We start from the raw sequence: 21,071 nt of genomic DNA on the forward strand, positions 1-21,071 counted from the left end.
TTCAGGGACAAATTGAAAATTCCTGTCATTTTGTTTCCGAATATTCGTGTTCCATTAAAAATTCAATGGAGTTGTAAAATTTTCATCTCTCTCGCACTGAAAACTCATGAATTTCTCCGAATTCGCCCTAAAACTATAAATTCCATAACAATTTCCCCCCAAATCCTATCCAAATCCCTCTCACGAGAATTACGATCCCATTTTCCACGAAATTTCCCAAAATTTCCACCACTGTATAAAATAATTTCCCCCAATTTTCTGTTCACCTAATGAAGACAACAACCTTCCGGGTATAGACACTGGGTCGATTAAACCCGGTCGATTTGGGTTACCATTGCGTCCGCAAACAAATGATCGATGTTACAAAAAAGAAGTCATTCATAAATAGACCATTGTTATTTTGTTGTTGCAGGCGGTACATAATTCGAGACAACGACAAAATCGAGACGAGGGAGCGAGGGGCAGCTAGCCCTTTGGCGAGCTCGAAGGATGCAGCTCCCAGGCGGGAGCACGAGCAGTTCGCATAAGCGTTCAAATACGTGTCAATCATCGACACACGTCACTATAAACGACAGCAAATTAAACATTAAAAAACCACAACAGGGAGTTAATAATCTACCAAACTATAGATGTGGTAGTTGTTGCAACAGTATCGGGAGTGAAAGTGGGAACGGAAACGGCACTGGTCCCGACAACGATTCTAAACCACTGAAGAATCGCAAACGCATCACTAGAAATTATCACCGATACAGAAACATCGTGTATCGACACCAACTGAGGAGCCAAAGGTGGAAATACTGGGATAAAGAATAGTGAATGGATATTATTTTTATTGTTTTTATTTTACTATTAGTGAAGTACGTTGGAGATTGAGGGGTGTTTGATTGACAAGACGATAGCAACGATTACGAAGGTAAAAAGCGGAGGTAAAGTGAGGAGACAGGAGCGCAAGGAGAGAACCAAGAGAACGAGAAAAAAAATTGGTGGTAGTGGGTCAAACAAGGTGGTTGCGCTGGCGGACCGAGTGGGCTAATCTAATTATCAATAATTATCAATTGGACCAAAGCAATAAATACTAATTACCTCCAAAAAAAAGCCATCACCATTCAAGACGGAGGGGGGAAGCCCGAGGAATTTGAAGCGAGAGGGGAAACGCATCCATCGACATCGAGATTCTTTACTCCAAAGTAAGGAGAAGGAGCGGCAAAATAGCCGGTAAGAAGGTGGGGAGAAGCCGCGCGCCGCACCCAAGTAGGGGGGGATAGGGCAGTGCGTCTGGTCTGGGAAAGGAATACCCCAGGAAGATATTGAGGTGGCCGGTGGAGGGGGGACCGAGAAACTCCGTGTTGAGAATTACTACCATAAACTCAAGCCACGAGGCAAGCTGTTCGAGTGAATAGGGGAGGGGTGACAAGGAGCCCTGGCGGGGAGGGGACGCGTAGGCCTTCGGGGGGCCGACCAATCAGACGGCTGATGATGTCATCGGAGGAGGAGACCGACTGTTTCGCCCTCTACGGAGCAACCGCGGATAGTAAGCAACAGCAACTCCTGAAGAAACAGAAGCGCACCAGACAGCGCGTGGACGCTGGTGAGCCGCGCAACAGTTACTCTAGTATACCAAACTTCAGTTCACGTCCAACATTTCTTGGTAGTGGTATTTACGGTGCTATATTCAGTGGTACAGGCCCACCAACTAGTCATCAACAATCATCACCACAGGGACAAACACCAACATCACAGCAACAACAACAATCACCACAACTCCAGCAACAGTCTGGAGCAGGAGGTAATCAAGGTCACCTCGCAACAACGACGGGGCCGACCACACAGCATTCTGCCCACGCGGCATTTGGCTTTTTTGGGCCACAGAGTTTTGGCCAAGCCAAGATGCTTAACGAGCTCCTTGGTAGACAGGTCAAGCAGGCCAGTGACGCTGGCGGTTCACCACCAGAGGGTAGTCACGGTATGACAGGTGCTGGTATGGACCAGACGACAAATTTACAGCAGGGTAGTGTCGTTAATTGTGACGATCCTGCTGCTGCTGCTGAATTAACGCAACACATGTTGCGCGATATACTCCAGGGAAGAAAACTTTCAGCCCTTGCTGTACAGGAACAACCAAATAATAACAATAGTATACACAATAATAATAACAATACGACAGTGGAATTATTGAAATCGCAGCAGCATCAGCAACAGAGCCCAACGCAGTTACATCAAAATAGTGATAGTGCGCGGGGTATAAGTGGGACAGTGCAGAGTGGAGGGGAGGAGAGTGTTGATGGTAATAACGTTAACGCGAATCATAGTGATCGGGATACGGTGATGCCAGGTGACGCTGAGGACAGTGCTGAGGATGCAGCATCGGCTGCGCGCGCCATGGAAGAGGCCTTCGCGGAGGCTGGCATGGAGCCTGGTGCTAATTTAGATGGTTCTGATTGTGAACAAAGTTTACCACCGAGTCCGACGGCACAGCGACCGTGTTCGGTGACAGTTAAAGAGGAATTGCACGACTCGATGAGTTTGAAGAGGAGTCGATCATCGAGTCACTCACCCTGTCCAATTTTACCAAAGACGGAGACGAGCTCGCCAACGACTGAGATTAAGCGCGCTCGTGTTGAAAATATTGTCAGTACAATGAGAAGTAGTCCAGCATTGCAGCCAGTTAATGGTTGTAAAAAGCGAAAACTGTATCATCCACAGCAGCAGACAGTGCATCATGTTATACACCACAGTGTTAATGACGCTATGCTCGATGTGGATGAGGACGACAGTGAGGAGGAGGAGGATCCTGCAACGATAAGGCAGAAGAGAGAGGAGAAAGACAATCTCAAGAGTCAATTGAAACATTTGCACGAGCAGCTGGCGGTGATGCAGCAGAAGTATCACGAGCTCTCGAGTCGTATGGAGCCAGAGAGCAGTGAGAGCGGTGAAGCGCCAGCGAGTCCACAGAGAGAGGCACAACAACCGCCTCCGCGGCCGCCAAGACCCCATCCACCACCATACAACAGTCTCCCATCACTGCCACCTGATCATCCACACGCAACAGCAGCAGCAATGTATCATATGGGCCAGAAACTCTACCTCGAACAGCAGCATGCCGCCTTGGAGCGTATGAAGCAGCATCAGGAGGCAGCTGTCAGACAACAGGCGCAACATCAAGCGCAACAACAGCATCGCGATAGGGAACATTTGCGTGATTCACACACACGACAACAATCGCCACAACCAACGAGAGATATCCAGGATCAGAGTCGAAGTAATACGGGACCACTGACACCCCAAACACCCCAGATGCAACAAGCTGTTACGCCACATCAGCACAAGGATTTCCAAGAAAGACTGAATGTGTTTAGGCCTGGTGCTAGTACAACGGGCTCAACGGGTACACACGTTACGGAAGCTGACCTTGAGAGTTTAGCAGATACTATGAAATCCGAGATAACCTCGACCCTTAGCAATCTTGTTGACACTATTTTCGCAAGGTTTATGCAGCAGAGGAGGTTTCTCGGTAAACCCATTGAAGCAGCACAGGCGGCCGCTGATCAACTCAACAAGGATTTACTACTAGCGAGCCAAATGTTGGAGAGAAAATCACCGAGGACTAAAGTGGTAGACAGGGGTGCACCTCAGTCGAATAGCGGCCCAAACGGGCAGCGGGGGCCCCTAAACGGCGGCCCCCCACCTCCACAATCAGCCCCATTTTCCCAGATTGGGAGTCTCAGTGGTGGTCCACATGGCCCCCTGTCTGGCCCAACGGAAAATAATCTCAATCAAATTAATCAATTACCGCCACACGCAAGGCCGAGTATTGGCATGTTTCAAGCACCAAAGCCACCGTCGATATATGCAATGGCATCGATGCAACAGCAGCAACAGGCGCAACAGCGTGAACAACAGGCGCGCGAACAGCAGAGAGATCAGCAGTACTGCAATATGAGGAGTGAGGACAGAGAAGCGAGGGAACTTGAGCAGAACGAGGCTCTCTCGCTCGTGATGACACCAAAGAAGAAGCGTCATAAGGTAATTATCAAAAAGTTAATCAAAATCGATCGCTCAATTTTATCCAAAATATCTCGATTACTCATGTTAATACTTAGTTCTTCAATTCCCAGGTCACCGATACGAGGATTACACCCCGTACGGTCTCCAGAATTCTAGCACAAGAGGGTAATGGTTCACAGGGTGGTAGTGAGAGTCCACCACCGCCACCTCCGCCAAGACCCTATCCTGGGCCACCTCCAATGCTGCCTGTATCGTTACCAACCAGTGTTGCGATACCAAATCCAAGTTTACACGAGAGCCAAGTGTTCTCACCTTACTCACCATTCTTCAATCCCCACGCGGGTGATCCTGGCCAAATGCCACCATCGCTTCATCGCGCTGGTGCACCACGTCATTTACCAGCGAGTCCACCCGGTGGTGGAGTTGATCTTCGCGACTCACCACCCCTACCTCATCCACCAGCGATGCTGCATCCTGCGCTACTCGCTGCTGCCCAACACGGAGCTAGTCCGGATTACGGACATCTGAGAATGGACAGCAATGACAGAGGTAGTGACTGCAACTCCGGCGACATCAGTTACGACGGAATTCAGCCTACAATATCCTTTTCTAATGCTTTGTCAGGAGTGCATAATTCAGCACTTGATAGTTTAGGTTTGCAACAACACTTTTTCCCCCCTTTTTTGCGGAGAGAGAGACTTACTCAGACTGAAGTTGTTTGATGGGGGGGAGAGGGCATAGACGAATGTTAGATTAGTTCGCGACGGAGTTGGGCTAACGCGAATAGGGGTTTAAGGGGGCAGAGGGGGAGGAGGTGCATACGAGCTGGAAGTTTCATACGAGAACAAGGCTGCTTTGAGTCTATATATCGAAGTTCTTTGGCTCTCGCGTTCACTCTCAGGGCTACTCGCGCACAGAGGCTTCTCCCTAACAACTTGGCAAGCCAATAATCTGGCCGTGTGCAGTTTAAACGGAGAAAATAGTTCGGAGGGGGGTTTTTTTTGTTCAAGTGAAAATCCGGAGAGAAGAGACTGTTCAAAGTTTCATGAATCCTTCACTTTGCCACCGTTCATTGCTCTTTGGTTTGGAAATAGTAAAAATAATATTAAGGGAAAAGACAAATGCAGGTCTCCGGGGAGAGCAAATTGTAACGACAAATTTCTTTTTTTCACGATTGTTCGAAGATTAATCACTCGTTGCTATTTAAAGCCGAATGGAAATGGAAAACTAAATTCATTTCAACGATTCGATTCACGCGAGAGGAGTGCATCGTACGTAAAAAATGGAAGGCTTGGAGAAGAGAGAGACAGAGAGTTGAGGAAAAAAATTATCGAAAGGGGAATGTGGGAGGGCTTGCTCGATCGGTAAAGTTAGAGGCAGGTCGTGTGTGATAGAGACCTACAGCTACAGCGGAAACTGCATGGTGGGCATTGGATCGGTGCACTAGCGTTCTTTGCCGCCTTTTTAGTTGGAGCCTTTGATGTAAAATCAATGCACGCTCTCCTTTTTGTTTTTCCAACCCATCATTTTTCCATCCAGCTTTCTTTTGACTCGTATCAACTGTGTCTCATTCATTTCCATCATCTCACTGGCGTGCGAGGAGTCCATCGATATCCGAAATGTTTATTCCTCGCAGTTAACACCTATCAGGTTCGGAAGTCGTTGAAATTTTGTGGTTGTTTTCGGGGGAAAAGACAGAAGAAAGAGCAACGGGATTAAACCGAATAAGAATTCAATGAAACCACAGTAGAATATCCCATTACAAGTAAGAATAGGGTTTTTGAGTAAGGCTTCAATTGAGGATGCGGCCAATCGTAGGTCAATCTGAGGTCGTATCCCCCACGTATCCAACAATACCTAAAACCTTGTACGATTTCTAATCCAATAACGAACAATCCAAGAAAACAATACGATTAAGTCTGAGATTTTCCACCTCAACCTAGAATAAACCATCGATTTGTCGAATGCATTTTAGTGAAAGTAACAGAGATATACCGTTGTGATCCTTAACCACAGTGAACTCGTCGACATTGACGCCGATGCATCTGAGGAAAGCCAAGCTGATGTTCTTCTGGGTGAGGTATCCGTCCTCGGCCGTCCTAAAGATGTACTTCCCGGACATTAAATTCAACAAGAACAACACTGCTCAGCTGGTCAAGTGGTTCTCCAACTTCAGGTGAGTAACATTTCACATTCATTCGCATGTTCATTTGAACGGACACCAGTGCCACTCCCACACGTGTCCAAAAGTTGGTACAAGACGTCATATCTCCTGGTGTCTTTTCACCGAATTGTCCTCGGATATCTAACAACTCACCAAGTACGTTATCATGCAAAGTGGTAACACTGGTCAGCTCTGACCACACCCCCATTGTCCCACGGAGCCACATGAGACGTTGAAAACATTCAGGGTGTGTCCCTGAATCTTAATTACCACAAGCCAACTGGTATATAAGTAAAACGCTTGTAACTCATCCCCACGTCTAACAAGTCAGACACACTCGAGGTCATCTGCCCTGAGTGGGTGGTGCAGGTGGCTGTTGGGATACCTCCAGGCCTAGCCAAGTCGACCACTGGGCATTAGTCTGATTATAATTAGGCTGAGTACGGAGAGATGGCCAGATACAAGGCGATACCTTCAGGATCGTACATTATCACGTTTTTCTTATCACTCCGTGCCTAAAGTTATGAACCGCGTCATCACTAATTTATCGGTTTTGAATAGCTCTTTATGACCTGGACTTGATCGTTTTCTTCATTTTCTTCCCTTCTTCATGCAACAATTCGTTATCCGTACATCCGGAGTTGCTGCAGCGCGTGCCTGATCTGATATCCTAATGCACGACTTCCTATACGGAAATGCCTCGGACATTATGCTACGCTCACTCCCGCGTGTAATATTGTAGCATTCCTTCTGTCCAATATTGTCTCCGTACTTTAGTCACGACAGCCCCATTCGGGGGGCGCTATTCTAAATCGAAACTCAGCGTTATTTTTAAATGTCGTATACCTTTCGAGAACTTCATCAACTCGATGAATCATTCATGTCCGGTTAATAATTTACGGTCAATTGTTTTGGGATCTCCTTGATGACTAGTCGTAGACCTTCTGGTAGCGTTTCTCACGCTTTTCGAGGGGGACAATTACCGTCGTCTTATGGGGCTGTTCACGTGCTGAAGCGCGGGGGTTTGTTCGCGTTTACAAGGGACGAACAGCGCACGCTTTAGCGTTATGAGGGCTGATGAGACAAGAAAGGGGGGAGTCCTGGAAATGCGGAGATATTGAAAGTGTCCAGCTAGGGTTAGTTTTTGTTATCTGATCTCCTACCGACACGCGACTTGAAAATTCAGAGGTTATCTATCAGGATAGAAGGAATTTTATGTCGTATAATGGATAATACCGCGAACAGCGCAACTGGACGAGCACGAAATGCTCATTTTTCTTCGATCCGTGAGGGGGCTCTCGTTGTCCCACTGGACTGTGTTGTTGAAGATATTTACTAACTGAAAATTACACGGTACTGGGATGAGAATTGTTCCTAGGAATTCCGAGTGCAGGATATTTCATTATTAATGCCACCCCTAGTCGTCTATTTTCGGTGTTTTGACACACGCGAGGATGAGCAAACCCTGGGCTTCTTTTCGCCTCGTAATTTCTTTTTCTTATCAGTTAGGAATGATCAACACCTCGTGCAACATAACATTACCCTTGTACAACTGCTCACCCCCGCTAACATCAGTTCCTCAAATCGCCGCACCCTCAAATGACGCGGTAATTTTCTAAACGCAAATTTCCTTTTTCTGTTATCATCAGACTCGGTCTAAACACGTGACCAATCGTTAAACATCTAGATAGCCGTCTTGTTTCTTTTCCAGTCCGCACACCTTCGTGTCTCAATGTACAATGGTTTTTATATGAAAATAGGGGACAACATGCACGTTCGGTCATTTTCAGTATTGTCACTCGGGACAATCGACACGCAAACTATGGATCTTCAATTATTAAGTAGCCTTCGAGTTCCATTAGACGGGCGGGAAGAATTGCTCGGGGGGGAGAGCGGGCTTGAAAATATGTGTCAGTGTTGGGGAAATTGCAGTGTAGTTGGGATTGAATGCGATGGGAAGCTCTCCCGAGAATGGGAGAGAATAGATGCATTTGAATTTCATTTCAGATGAAATCGTTCGCAGGGTTTATTATTCGTCTTGGAAATTCAGGGGAAGAGGAGTTTTCTTGGGGAAGCGATCGGAAGTATTTCAGTGGTTTGCAGGACAGTTGGAAATTTTTTTATGTTGGAGTTTCACTGAAATTTCAAGGGATTTCGTCATTGAAGATTTCGGCATTTCATGGAAAATAAATGAAAATTGGGAATTTCAGTTTAATTATTTCATGAAAATTCAAGGGAATTGGAGAATTATTGTCTTCAAAACGAATTGAATGTCATTCTCCTGAAAAATTCATGGAAAATTTTATTTTCAATTTTTTTCCAACAATGTAGAATTTTTAAATTTATTATAAAGATTAAACAATACATTCAATTAATTCTTCAGTAAATTAAAAATACCAAAAACAAGTTTCCTGTATTTTCAATAATTTTCATCATCACATGAACCTCAAAATCATTATTCCACTGAATATTCTACAATTTCACTGATTTTTAATAACAAAGACAATGAAAATTTCATGTGAATTAGTCACTGTTAAAAATAACACCTAAAACATTTAACGATTAATTTTCACCAACTAATTCATCTAATTTCACCAACAATACCCCCAATTTCAATAAATTTCCAACAATACAGTAGTCAAAGGAAGAAATACCCCGTAAAAAAAATAAACCCCACGAAGAACCGTAAATCGTGCTAATTAACTCCATAAAACGCTTGCAAAAGAGATAATACCACCACGTATTCTTCCAAAAGGACCAATTAAAAGAGTCCCGGGCAAGTTTACTGAAAATCTTGAGAGTACAAACGACCGGGAGCATTAAAAAAAAAAAGAAAACGAGAGAGAGCCGAGAGGCAAAAATCTCCAGCACACATGGGCCCGCACGATGATGACGATGATGAAGGAGTATATAATAGGGAGAAGGTAGGAAAAAAACGTAAAAAGAAAAATAAATAGGAGAAAAAAAAATCCCGCGACGTCGCGTGTTCTTCGGGAGGGGGGAGGGGGCGGGGGTTATGATGTGGGGTACGTGTGCTTTTTAATCCCACAAGATTGTGTGTACTCGAGCTTGGGAGGCAGTTAGGTTGCCGTTGACGGAAAGAATAGAAAGACCGGTGGGTGGAGGGCTGGGCTTGTACAGAGAAGCGAGGGCCATTTAGCAAAAAAAGTCTCTAGCTGGCTTTCCACACACGCGTGTGCGCCTCATATGTACACACGCGATGCGTTTGAGGCAGAGGGGGGAGGGGGAAATTCACACAAACGTCATCTCGTCATTCGAGGCAGTTTTCTCGTCATTGTTGGGTATAAGCTGGTGTGTAATAACCACCCGAGGAAATTTTGTGCCTTGAGGTAAAGAGTTGGCAAAGTTTTTTCTATTTTTGTTTTCGAGCCCTTGTTGTTTTTTGCTCTGAATTATTTAGTGCAACGGCCACGTGACCGCGGTTTCAAGTCCATGGGCTGGGGAGATGATTGGTGTTGGTGAATTTGTAGGTGAATTTGAGTGGTTGAGGATCTTTTACTGCTTCGTAGATTATGAAAATTGGAAACTTATTATTAAATTCATTGCAGAACGAACATTATGTTCAATTAATTAATTGTAGATTCAATCATTTGTCATTATCTAATTTTTTAATTAAATTGTGTGAGAAAAATTTGAAAATGAGAATTGTTTTTTTTAATATTCGGTGGTTGGAAATACATAATTGTAATTGTTTAAACTTTTAGGCGTGATATAGATTTATGGTAGAATTCTGAATGTGAATAATTTTTTTGATTCCGAAGAAATGATTTTTATGGTGGAGAAATTATTGTTTATAAATTATTTATAGACAATCCTCGGAATTTTTTTAAATTGCAATTTTTGAAGTATTTAATCAATTCTCGGTAAAATATCGAGAGTAAAATTGAAACCTGCAAAGGTTGAATAATAAACGGGGCTCAAAGAAAAGCGAGAAATTTCACTGGCGAATAAATAGCCGAAGTAATTGGATATCCTTAAGGAATAAATTGAATATTGTATTTATTGATGAGAAGGCTAGCTGCATTTTTTCACAAAAACTTCAAACTCGTTCAATTTTTTGAGAATTTAAATTTTTTATTTGAGAATGCATTATTATTTAAAAAAATGAAATTTCGTGGACCGTTGATTAGTAATTTTTCGGAAAGTAAAATTGATTTAAATTTGGGGGAAAAATAATGAAATTCAAGAGTTTACTGAAAATTGAATGAAATTCCAAATTGTCCTATTTACTGGAATTTCCTTAATTTCCATTAATTTTCAAGGAATAATTGAACTGAAATTCCCAATTTATAATGATTTGTCCAGGAAATTTTCAGTTCTCCCCTACGAAATTTCTTACAATTCCAGTAATAAAAATCCTCAAGAAGTATATTTATTTATTCCATCATATTTCCACCCTCTCGGGTCTTTGCATTCTGTTCCCTTCCCTTTAATACTCAATGCAGTTATAAAAATACCAACAATAATTTATATTATGTTTTCTCTTTCGCAACAATCAGGGCAGTCGATTCTGTGAAATTACGAATCCCACACGTGTCTGACGTATGACGTTATCACTGACTTTTACATCGCTTCATTGAGCAATGAATTTTATTTAAACCGCTGATTTTTATTAATAAAAATTGAAGAGGCGGATGTTTCAGTGGGACCCACACAGTTGCGATCTTTTTAACGTATCTCTTGAGGTTTACGCGGAGAATGAGGAGTGGATAAAGAGTGGAGTCTTGACGAAATGAGCAAGTACGAAAGTCCTTTGAGACAAAAGGATTGAGAGGTGAAAAAGCCCGGCGGGGGTACTGGCATGAAAAGGGGAAGGCTTTTTTTCGGGGAATGTGGAGGGACTGAGACGGAGACAGTCGAGAGGCTCTTGGTATCCGCTGAGATGCGTCTTCTTCAACTTGTCGTGTTTTTTGCTTTTTTTTTATTTTGAAAAGACGAGGAAGAAAAAACCCGGTGATGAAAGGAGGACTTTGAGTCTTTGAGATTCGTCCAAGACTACTGAAGTGATTTTCACAATTTTTTTTCTGGGTTCATAATTTTTTTATCAGTATGAGGATGGACCTGGGGGGAAAAACGTCAAGTGATTGTTGATCATCGTTATTAATTGGAAGGTTCGATGATTGAAAAAAATTCTGCATTGATTTGTGCTGAATGTTCTTGTTTTTATTGAAAAAAAATTGGAGTTTCATTTAATTAACTGAATTTATTGTCAATTTCCTGAAAGTTCTAGTCAAATGTTCACGGTATATTAAACTCATTATAAAAATCTTAAACTTGAACTCATAAATTTTAATTCATTATAAAAATTAAAGCAAATTTCAAACATTAAATTTGTCAATTAAATTCAATCATCAATTAAAAAATTTGAAAAAATCATGAATATTCAGTGTCATAAAAATTACATTTTGCAACGAATTATAATTTTTTTAATCATGCGTTGTTTATAAATTAATAATTGAAATTGTTTGAACTTTCGAAAATCTTATTTTTCTAGGCATGAGATCGATTTCTGGTAAAATTCTAAATACTGTTACGATTCCAAACAAACGTTTTGTACAGTGGAAAATTAGTTATTTATAAATTATTTATAAAAAATGCTCGTGATTTTCAAAAATTGCAATTTTTCAATTATTTCATCAAAGTTCCCCCAAAAATGAAACTTTCTAATCTTCTCTTCAGATTTTAAAAATGTTTTCTACCGTTTAACAAAACGCATTTGCCTGCAGAAAAAATATCCGAAACCCTCCTTAAAAAAAATCGTGAAACCTCTTCGAGATTGACTTTGTTCCCGTGTTTCAGGTCATCCCATACCTCATCCTCGGCATTCCCTCCAGGTGCCCCTTGTTTGTTCCCCTCCCCTTGAAATTATCCACCTCTCTCTCTGGATGGAGAGACCCCCGAGCCCCAGAATAGGAAAAGAATCTCGAGGAATTTGCGCGCGGCTTGGGCTCCTTAATTAAAAACTCAGTGCATGGCACAATGGAGTGGCAACTCTTTGCTGACGCTGGAGACTCACTCTCTTTTTCCATGAATGCACAATGTATGTCTACAATACACGACCTATCCCAAAGCAAGTGCGGCTCGCACATGCGCAGAAAATTGATTCATTTCCCTCGCCCCCCGGCCGCCGATTAAAATCATTTCTCATCCATTTATTCATTCCCAGATTGATTCAAAGTAATGGCATTACTTTAGTTCCCGCGTATTACGCTGATTATTATGCACGCGGGGTAACTAAAGCTCCCAGAATGATCGATAATTACGAGAATTCAGCCTCGTACTGCTTTTCCGCTTTCTTTTTTCATTTTTTTCTCGCTACAATCGCATCAAGATCCGTTTGAAAATAAAAAATAAAACGTCAGACGTCATGCGACGGTTTTTTATTTTCTCTCAACGCGCTTTATAGATATGGGCGTGCTGCTCTGTTCTGTATTCTCTTACATGTGTGTTTCCCTACCCCGGGTATTCAGCGTCAAGCCAATCTAACCGGCAACTCTCCCTCCCGCCGCGATACGCTTTCTCAAGCGGAGGGCTCTGCATAAACGCCAGTCAATTAAAAATTACTTAATTACGTTCTTGGCACTAATTAGTGACGGGCACTCACGGCTCAGTTGCTTGCGGTGTTGCTCGATGTTGCATATACCCCGTACCAACTGCTATTCTTTTTCTTCCCCTATTTTTTGAGGTAATCAGCGCTCTGCGGCTGGCGGTTCTCTTTCTTTCAATTCGGGAAGACAAGGTGATCCATTTTGGAAAGGGTTTTGAATTTTTTTCCCCCGGATTATTGAGTGAAAATTGATGACAGAAAAACCGTCTACTTTGCCCCACTCTTTTCTGATAATTCATGAAAAAAAATCTCAATTATACTGGAAAATGAAAATTATGTAAATTTCAGAGGAACTCAAAATTCAACGTGAGATGAGACAGTGTATTTTTTAAAATTAAATAAAAGTTCATGAATTGCGAGGAACAAATGGCTTTCAACGATTTTGATAGATTAATTTATTTAAAAAATGGGGGATGGAATATTTTTAAATCTTTTAAGCGAATTATTAAATAAAAATTGCATAAATTTCCCATGAATTCGTTGAGTTTAATTATTTCACGTGATTATCTATTATTCTTCTGGTCAAAATGGGAACAGACAATCTTTTAAAAGAAAATTGAATAAAAATTTATGAATCCAGAGAGAAAAATGGTTTTCAACGATTTCAAAAGATCAATTTATCGGAAAAACCTATTTGATGAAATATTTTTAAATTTTTCCACGCCAATTATTTAACAAAAATTGATGCAAGAAAGACGACCCATTTTGCCCCGCTCTTCTCTAATAATTCATGAAAAAAATCGCTGGATTATTTTAGAAAATAAAAATTACATAAACCACACATGAACTCAAAATTCCGAATGCGAAATTTCGATTTATTTCGTTGAATTCAATTATTTCACGTGACTGCTAATTAATCTTTTATTGAAAATGACATGAAACACTGTATTAAAAAAAAATTGAATAAAAATCCATGAATTCCGAGGAAAAAATGATTTTCAACAATTTCCAAAAATCAATTTATGAAAAAAAATGTTTGAAAATGTTCGAAAAAATAAAATGTTCAAAGAAATGTTTTCGAGTTTTTTTCACTCGAACCCGCAAAAAAATGTGGCAAAATGATGTGTCTCACCCCGACTATTTCCTATATTTGGGAGTGAAGGTGATAGAAGTGTGAATTCCCCAAAGAAACCCCGGAATAATATTTTTCTCATCCGAGTGGCTCTCGACATTGTCGAGTTGCCATGACACCCCAAAAGCAAAAAAAAACCCTGAAGATTGGCCGTTTTCCCTCCTCTCGTTCCTTTCCGCTGCCATTTTGTCGTCTTTTTTGTCCGATATTTTTTTTCTTCTTTCGCTGATAATGAACACAAGTACGAGAAATACGGTGGCAAGGGTATTGGCTGGATGGGCAGACAATGCGCCGTGGCCGCGGGGCTATCTCCCGAGAGAGGAGGCATAAAACAGTAGAGAGAGGGAGAGAGAGAGAGCACCTCACGAGAGAAAGAGAGAGAGAGAGAGGGAACGGAGAGGAGATGCACAGGCCACAGTCTCGGGATTCACAGAACAGCGAAAAAGATACGAAATGATGAGGGAACGGCGGAACGGGGATGAGGACGCAGAGGGAAAGTTGCGGGTAGGGTAGCTCCAACGGGTATGTAAGCATCCAGCCCACTGCAAGGCTAATCCGGCGCTATGAGCCGCTACTTGGCGCATAAAGTACGGGGTACACTCACTGGCAAAAGATTAACCAACCACTTTTCTCCGTTTCTTTCAATTTTACCCCGCCGTTTTTTTTTCTACATTTCCTCAACCAACTTCACGTTTTTCCTTTTCTCCCTCCTTCAGTTCTCCTGCCACTGCCTCGACTCACCTCTCCGGGATTTCCGTAACCCAGAGACTTCCTGTTTACTCGCCACTGACTCGGGAGAAAAGACGCGCTTTAGAAATCCTACTTTTTTTTCGGGGGAAATTGTATCTCCGGAGGGGGCAGGTCTTCGACAATTTTTCCCGGTGGTCTTTATGTTTGCCTAATTATTTCATCGTTTACACGTTTTTTTTTAAATGTTTTTTTAATGTGAAATCGTTGAAATTTTGAGGGGGTTTGAAGATCGATGATTTTCAAATTTGGAATTGATTTATTTATGTTTATGGTGTTCTTGAGAATTAATTTTATGAAAAAAATACATTTTCGGAAGTTAAAATGATTTCTATTTCTTGAAGAAACATGTTAACAGTCGCAATTTCTAGAAAACATTTTTTTGAGAAAGCTTTTGCGGTTTTTCAAAGATTAATATTTTTTACAATTAGAATTAGTTTATGGATTTTCATCATGTTCTTCAGAATGGTTTTTATGAGAATAAAAATACTTTTCCGGAAACTAAAATGATTTCCATTTCTACATCAAAATGTTCGATTTTGAATCTTAAAATTCAAAATCGACTCTGAATCTTAAAACAATCGATTAAAAATCGGTTGATAATTGTGGAGAAGTTGTTTACATAAAATAATCAAAAATATGCTATTCCTCAAAAATAAATATATCTCAAATTCTCAGAAACCAATTCCCACAAAATAAAAATTCCCTTTCCAAAAAATCCCTAAATTTCCCCCATTAACGCCAACCAATCTCTTCACACAATAATACCTCCACCCTCCCACCTCCCCAATACCCACTCCCTCCTAATTTAGCATTCACAAAATTAAACAATCCAATTATTCCCTCGAATTCCGTTCTTACCTCCACAATTAAAAAAACTCAATAACTGAAAATATCCAAAAATATAATATCCACCCTAGACACTTCTCGTCCCCTCAAAATAAAACCGAATTACCATCATTTTTATTTTTCATCCGTCTCCATATGGAAATGAGAAAATAAAATGAAAATGGAAGAAATATGCGGCTGTCCAGAGCGGAGAGCGACCACGGACAGTAATGCAATCCATTAACCGTCCGCTAACCAATGCCCACCTCCTCTCATCCTCTTACCCTCGGACGTCAACCTCCGTATGCACATGGATTTTTTCATCCCCCGGTCCACTCCACCCTCCCCCTCCCCTCCTTGCCNCCCCCCCACAAACGCGGGAGAGTCATCCAACATATATACAAGGATATTCGAACGGAATGAGAGTGCACACGTTTTTTTTTTATTCCACGCGTGTGCAGTTACCCCCACCCCGCCCCCAGCCCCTCGCCCCCTCCCCGTTGCATTTTTCTCATCTGCAGTTTTGCCAGGGCATTTTAAACTCCCTCACATACATAAGCACGTGAGCATGTACGAGTGGATATTTGACGACAAGCCCTCTTTGCTCCGGGGGAATGAAAAAATAAAAGAATTTGGCGAATAAAAAGGAAAAAAATTGGGGAAAAAAGCCCGGGAAATGATAATGTTCCAGTCTAATCGGCTTTGTATTCGACGAAAGGGCGAGGGGGGCAGGAGGGGGGGACAAAGTGTAGGATACAGGAGAGAGGATAGTAACTGCACGCCCCCCCCCCTCCGCGCGCTCTCATCGGGAGAGGATTTAATTTGCATCCAGCCGGCGAAAGAACGCGGAAAACAGTTTATCAAAAAAGTTATCGCGCGCCGACGCAAAAGAGACGAGAGTAAAGTTAAATGAATATGCCGTACTCACACACGTAGGTTTTTTGTGCATCTCTGGAGCATTTTGCAATATATTCACTGACGCCGGGAATGAAATTGACTGAAGGCGTTTTTCAAGTGAATTGTTCATCGCACCGTGGGCAAATGGCTTTTATTACGCTTTTCGCGGGGAAATTTTGATTCGGTTGGGGGTTGAGGGGGAGGGGATTTTCAAGGTTGGGGTTGTTGGAGAATTGAAGAATCCGGTGTTTTGTTAGGATACAGAGATTCTTTGTAGTGTTGAATTTTTTTTTGAAATTTCAGGAAGATGTAGTAAATTTTGGGAAAAAATGGTTATGAAATTTCAAACTTTGAGTGGAACATGAATATTCAGAAACAAAATGACATGATTTTTCAATTTGTCGCAGATTTTTTTCGGATTTTTCGGAATTTTCACAGAATAATTGAACTGAAAAATCAAGTATTTTATAAATTTCCAGACCATTTCAACAGAAAATTAATGAATCATTTGATTTTTCAATGACAAGATTTCCTGAAATTTCAGTGGAACGGGAACACGATAAAAATTTTTGGAATTTGGCGCGGAAAATTCAGACGAAAATTGTTAACAGTGTGAAGAAGATCGGGAATTAATCGTGATTTCAGTGATTTCGGTGACTTCACTGAAAGGAAAAATTAGCTCTGTCGAAAAATTATGTTCCACTTGAGAATATTTGATGGATCGCAACAGATTTACTTGAGGGAAATTAACCACCTTGACAGAAGAAAATTGAATATCTTTCCCAAAAATTAAATTTTTGTCGTGATTATCAGAAATATCCCCAGAAGAATTCGACTGAGAGAACTCCATATAAGTTTATACCACAGAAAGAATACATTGACGAGGAAAGAATATTGTGTTTCCAAAAAAAAATTGTCCCCTCGAAATTATTTAGTTTTGCCAATAACACAGTTATCGGCAAGAAAATTGCAGTTTCCTCTTGAAATTATCATTTGTTCCATGGAAATTATGAGTGTTTATTGGCCAAAGATATACACTACTCAATAAAATTCACTTGATAAAACCGGAGGTTCATATAATTCTCTGTAGAACGAGCGTATTTATCCGAAAGACATATAAATCAGTAGCGAAGCGGTAAACCGGGTTAAGTCGATTTGGACTATTGGCCAGTTTTCAACGAATATCTGGGAATCTAAGAGAGATAGAAAAATTTTTGTCATGACCTTTTTTGTAGAGCCAACTAAGGGTTATAAAAAAGGTAATGAGAAAAATGTTGCTATCTCTCTTAGATTCCGAGGTATTTGTCAAAAAATGGCCAAAAGTCAAAATCGACTTAACCCGGTTTACCGCTTCGCTACTGAAATGTCTCCCGACAGCAATTACTACTACGAAAATCATCATATTTTAGTAGAGACTTTCTTGTTTGTCCGCAAGTAAATTGATTCCATACGACAAAATATCTGCTCAGAACCCTTACTCAATAATTTTTTAGACAAGAAAACAGTGGCAATAATTTCACGCGATCTCGCATTAATTCCATTACCGATTTCCCCCCAGACCCCGATTTCCCAGCATTCTCCTCAAAAAATATAACGTCTGCCCACGGAAACCACCCCCAGCTGTAATAATTAAACATACGATATTTCCAATTGTCGTACCCCTCTAACACCCCACGCTTCACCCTCCTCTGAATTCCCCTCCTCCTCCCCCTCGCCGTCATTGCCCGTTGCATTTGAGAAAAGTACATCTCTCGTTCAGTGTCAAATTGGAATAGCAGAGAGGAGGTTCAAAATTACGGTTCAACATTTACCCTGTCAGTGGACGAGTGTACGAAGACCCGCGCGGAAGGGAGAAGTGAGATGGAAGAGGGAGTTCGACTGGACAGCGGCTCTAAATTGATTTCGTTTGAAATTCCCTCTCCACTCGTCTCTTTCGCGTTTCATCCCTTCTGTTCTCCCAACCCCCTTCCCGACGAATTGCATCCCGCGGATAATTTCTGTCTCTCTCGTTCCCTCTCCTTCGTCTCCCCCGCCCTCTCCCCCTCATTCGAATCTCATTTAGTCGCGAGTTTGCGATTTTTTTCTCTCTCCGAGGTAACGTGTAATGGTCATCTGGAAAATATTTGATTTCACTCTTCAAGTTTTTGTTTTTCCTTTTCATTCTTTTGGGAATCGGAGAAATTAATTAATTGCGATGTAACGTATCGACAATGGACGGGGGAGGGATTGAGGAGATTGTAACGCAGACGATATTGATTTATTGATAAAAATTGGAGGGGGGAGGGGAGAGTTTGCTTTTTTTGGGGAATGACCGGAGCTGGGAGATGTCATTCGATATATATTTGTCAGTAGAAACGATATCGAGGAAATTGCATCTGTCTTCTGCATTGGGTGGAGCGGGGAGAGTCATGAAGATGGTAATTATCAGTTCGGCAGTCGGTGGCTCTATTTTTCAGTTTTCCGAAGGTTTTTTATTTCCTCTTTACTTTTTTCTTCATTTATTCGTTGTTGTGGGTGGATGTGGACGTGTCTAAGACCTCCGTATGTTCAGACGGTCAAACAGAAAGATTTCAAGAGCTCCTGGGGCTGAAAACTACGATTAGTCGCGGCTTTTCACTTCCGTCTGTCTTTTGGTAATAAATGCACGGAGAGAAATTTTTGATTAAAATTATCCTACCGTTCTATAAAAGTGCATCATGAGTCATCGTTTCCTCATTTCATCCCGAAATTTAGCAAAAATTAATATATGATGATCAAGTCAGTAGCGAAGTGATAAAACGATTTAAGTCGACTTATCTTCCAGATGAGTTTTTGAGGAATATTTCGGAATCTAAGGGAGATAGCGAAATTTTCGTAATCACATTTGTTGAAGCTGGCAACCGGCTCTACAAAAAAGGTTATGACAAAAATTTAGCTATCTCCCTTAGATTCCGAGATATTCATTGAAAACTACGGAATTTTATTCTACGTTAGAGAAATTTTATCCTGACGCATAATAAATTTTACTCTTCCAGTCCAATAATTTTTATGTAGACAACAACGAAAATTCTAGAACGGTTGGTAAATTTTACCCCACCAGTACAGTAATTTTTGCTCTACTGGCGCGGTAATTTTTATTTAGTTAGCTAGTTTTCAATGAATAGCTCGGAATCTAAGGAAGATAGCAAAATTTTTGTTATTACCTTTTTTGTAGAGCCGATTGAGAGCTATAACAAATGTAACTACGAAAATGTCGCTATCTCTCTTAGATTCTGAGATATTCTTAAGAAACTCAACTGGGAGATGAGTCGACTTAAACCGTTTCACCTCGCTACGGATTTTTCCGTTGTGATCATCGGAAGATTTTGTTTTCCTTCACCAAATATTAACATATCATTCATCGAAATATTTATTACGTTTTTTTCATCTCCGCGGAGTGATGAAAAAACGCTTGAGTCATCTCCAATTTTTTTCCCATCCGGTAAGTGAATAAAGGGAGAAACGGTACGAAAAAAAAGCGTAAAAAATTATATCGTGAGATAATCGCGTGCGTGTGTTCGATCTATCGACCCCGAGTGGGGATGAAAGAAAGTTTCCGGGTGTATTTCACTGTTACCGAGGGGTATGAATGTCTCGTGACAGTGGGGCAGTAGGTTAGCCATTGGGGTGTAAGAGACCCTCTCCTAGGGTCTCGCAATTTTCTAGTTCCTGCGTTTAGGCGACATTAAATAGGATTTGCCCGGGGGCAACTGTTCAACGCACTGAATTATGTATTTCTAGTCTCTTTGTCCGTTGGATGTCGTCAAGAAGAGAGGAGTTGACACATTGAAATATCTAGTGAAGCAAAAAGAGGACATTCTTCCAGCGTTTCAGACTCACACGGAGGGAACAATTCAATAAAAATTATCAGAAAAAACGCAAAAATTACGTTTCGAAACGTAATCCGCGAGCGAAGGAAAAATGAACCTGAGAATTCACAGAACGTTTCAGATTTATTCTCTTCCAATCCCATAAAAATTGCAGGAAAACGATTCCCCATTGCGGATTACGTGAGTTGTTCCGTAATTTTTACTGAATATTTCTCTCCGTGCATTCATATATATTTTCAAAGTATCAGCACGTCTTCGCGAGGTTAATCTCCTCTCGAACGAAAATTTCATCGTCCTACTTGTCGCCCGTATTGCTCGCAAGATAGTCTCCTACCCGCATGAAAAAATCCTCCACTTTATTCTCATTCCTCTTTTTAACTGGATTCTTACGTGCTAAGGTAAGTAGGATGATATGGGCGATTAACATATAAACTCCGGGTAACGGTGCACCCAGCGACGCTCCTCAATCCCCTCCGGTCCCGCCAAGGAACGCTAAGTGCGCGCCAATTGCGCGTTCTAACCTCGAAATTCTAGAAAATCGAAGTGAAAAACCGCATTTAATTGTCGTTTGCAGCTCCAGGAGCTCTTGAAATCTTTCTATTTCAACTCCTGAACATGCGGATGCCTTAGCCATGTCCACATCCACCCACAAGTACTGATAAATAAAAAAAAAGTGGAGAGAAAAGAAGAAAGCTGGAAAAATTGAAAAATCAAGCAGAATGCAGCACAAATATCTCGGAATCTAAAAGAGATAGCAAAATTTTTGTCAAGACCTTTTTTGTAGAGCTCATTGAGAGTTATAAAAAAGGTTATGAGGAAAATTTTGCTATCTCTCTTAGATTCCGAGATATTAATCAACAACTGGCCAAAAGTCAAAGCCGA

General features: G+C 41.3%; 1 protein-coding gene across 2 annotated transcripts in view; it reads left to right on the forward strand.

Annotated features, from left to right (window-relative positions):
• Positions 1-1,473: 1,473 nt before the first annotated feature.
• Positions 1,474-21,071, forward strand: part of LOC107037343 (homeobox protein prospero) — a 31,533-nt gene continuing 11,935 nt past the window's right edge. For both annotated transcript variants that reach the window (XM_015255854.1, XM_015255855.1), the window contains exons 1-3: positions 1,474-4,023; positions 4,116-4,604; positions 6,027-6,181. In XM_015255854.1, the coding sequence (XP_015111340.1) occupies positions 1,474-4,023; positions 4,116-4,604; positions 6,027-6,181 (3,194 nt within the window). The remainder of the gene's footprint in view (positions 4,024-4,115; positions 4,605-6,026; positions 6,182-21,071) is intronic.

Source organism: Diachasma alloeum, unplaced genomic scaffold (genome assembly GCF_001412515.2).
Source record: "Diachasma alloeum isolate Michigan unplaced genomic scaffold, Dall2.0 Dall_scaffold_00217, whole genome shotgun sequence".
NCBI lineage: Eukaryota > Metazoa > Arthropoda > Insecta > Hymenoptera > Braconidae > Diachasma > Diachasma alloeum.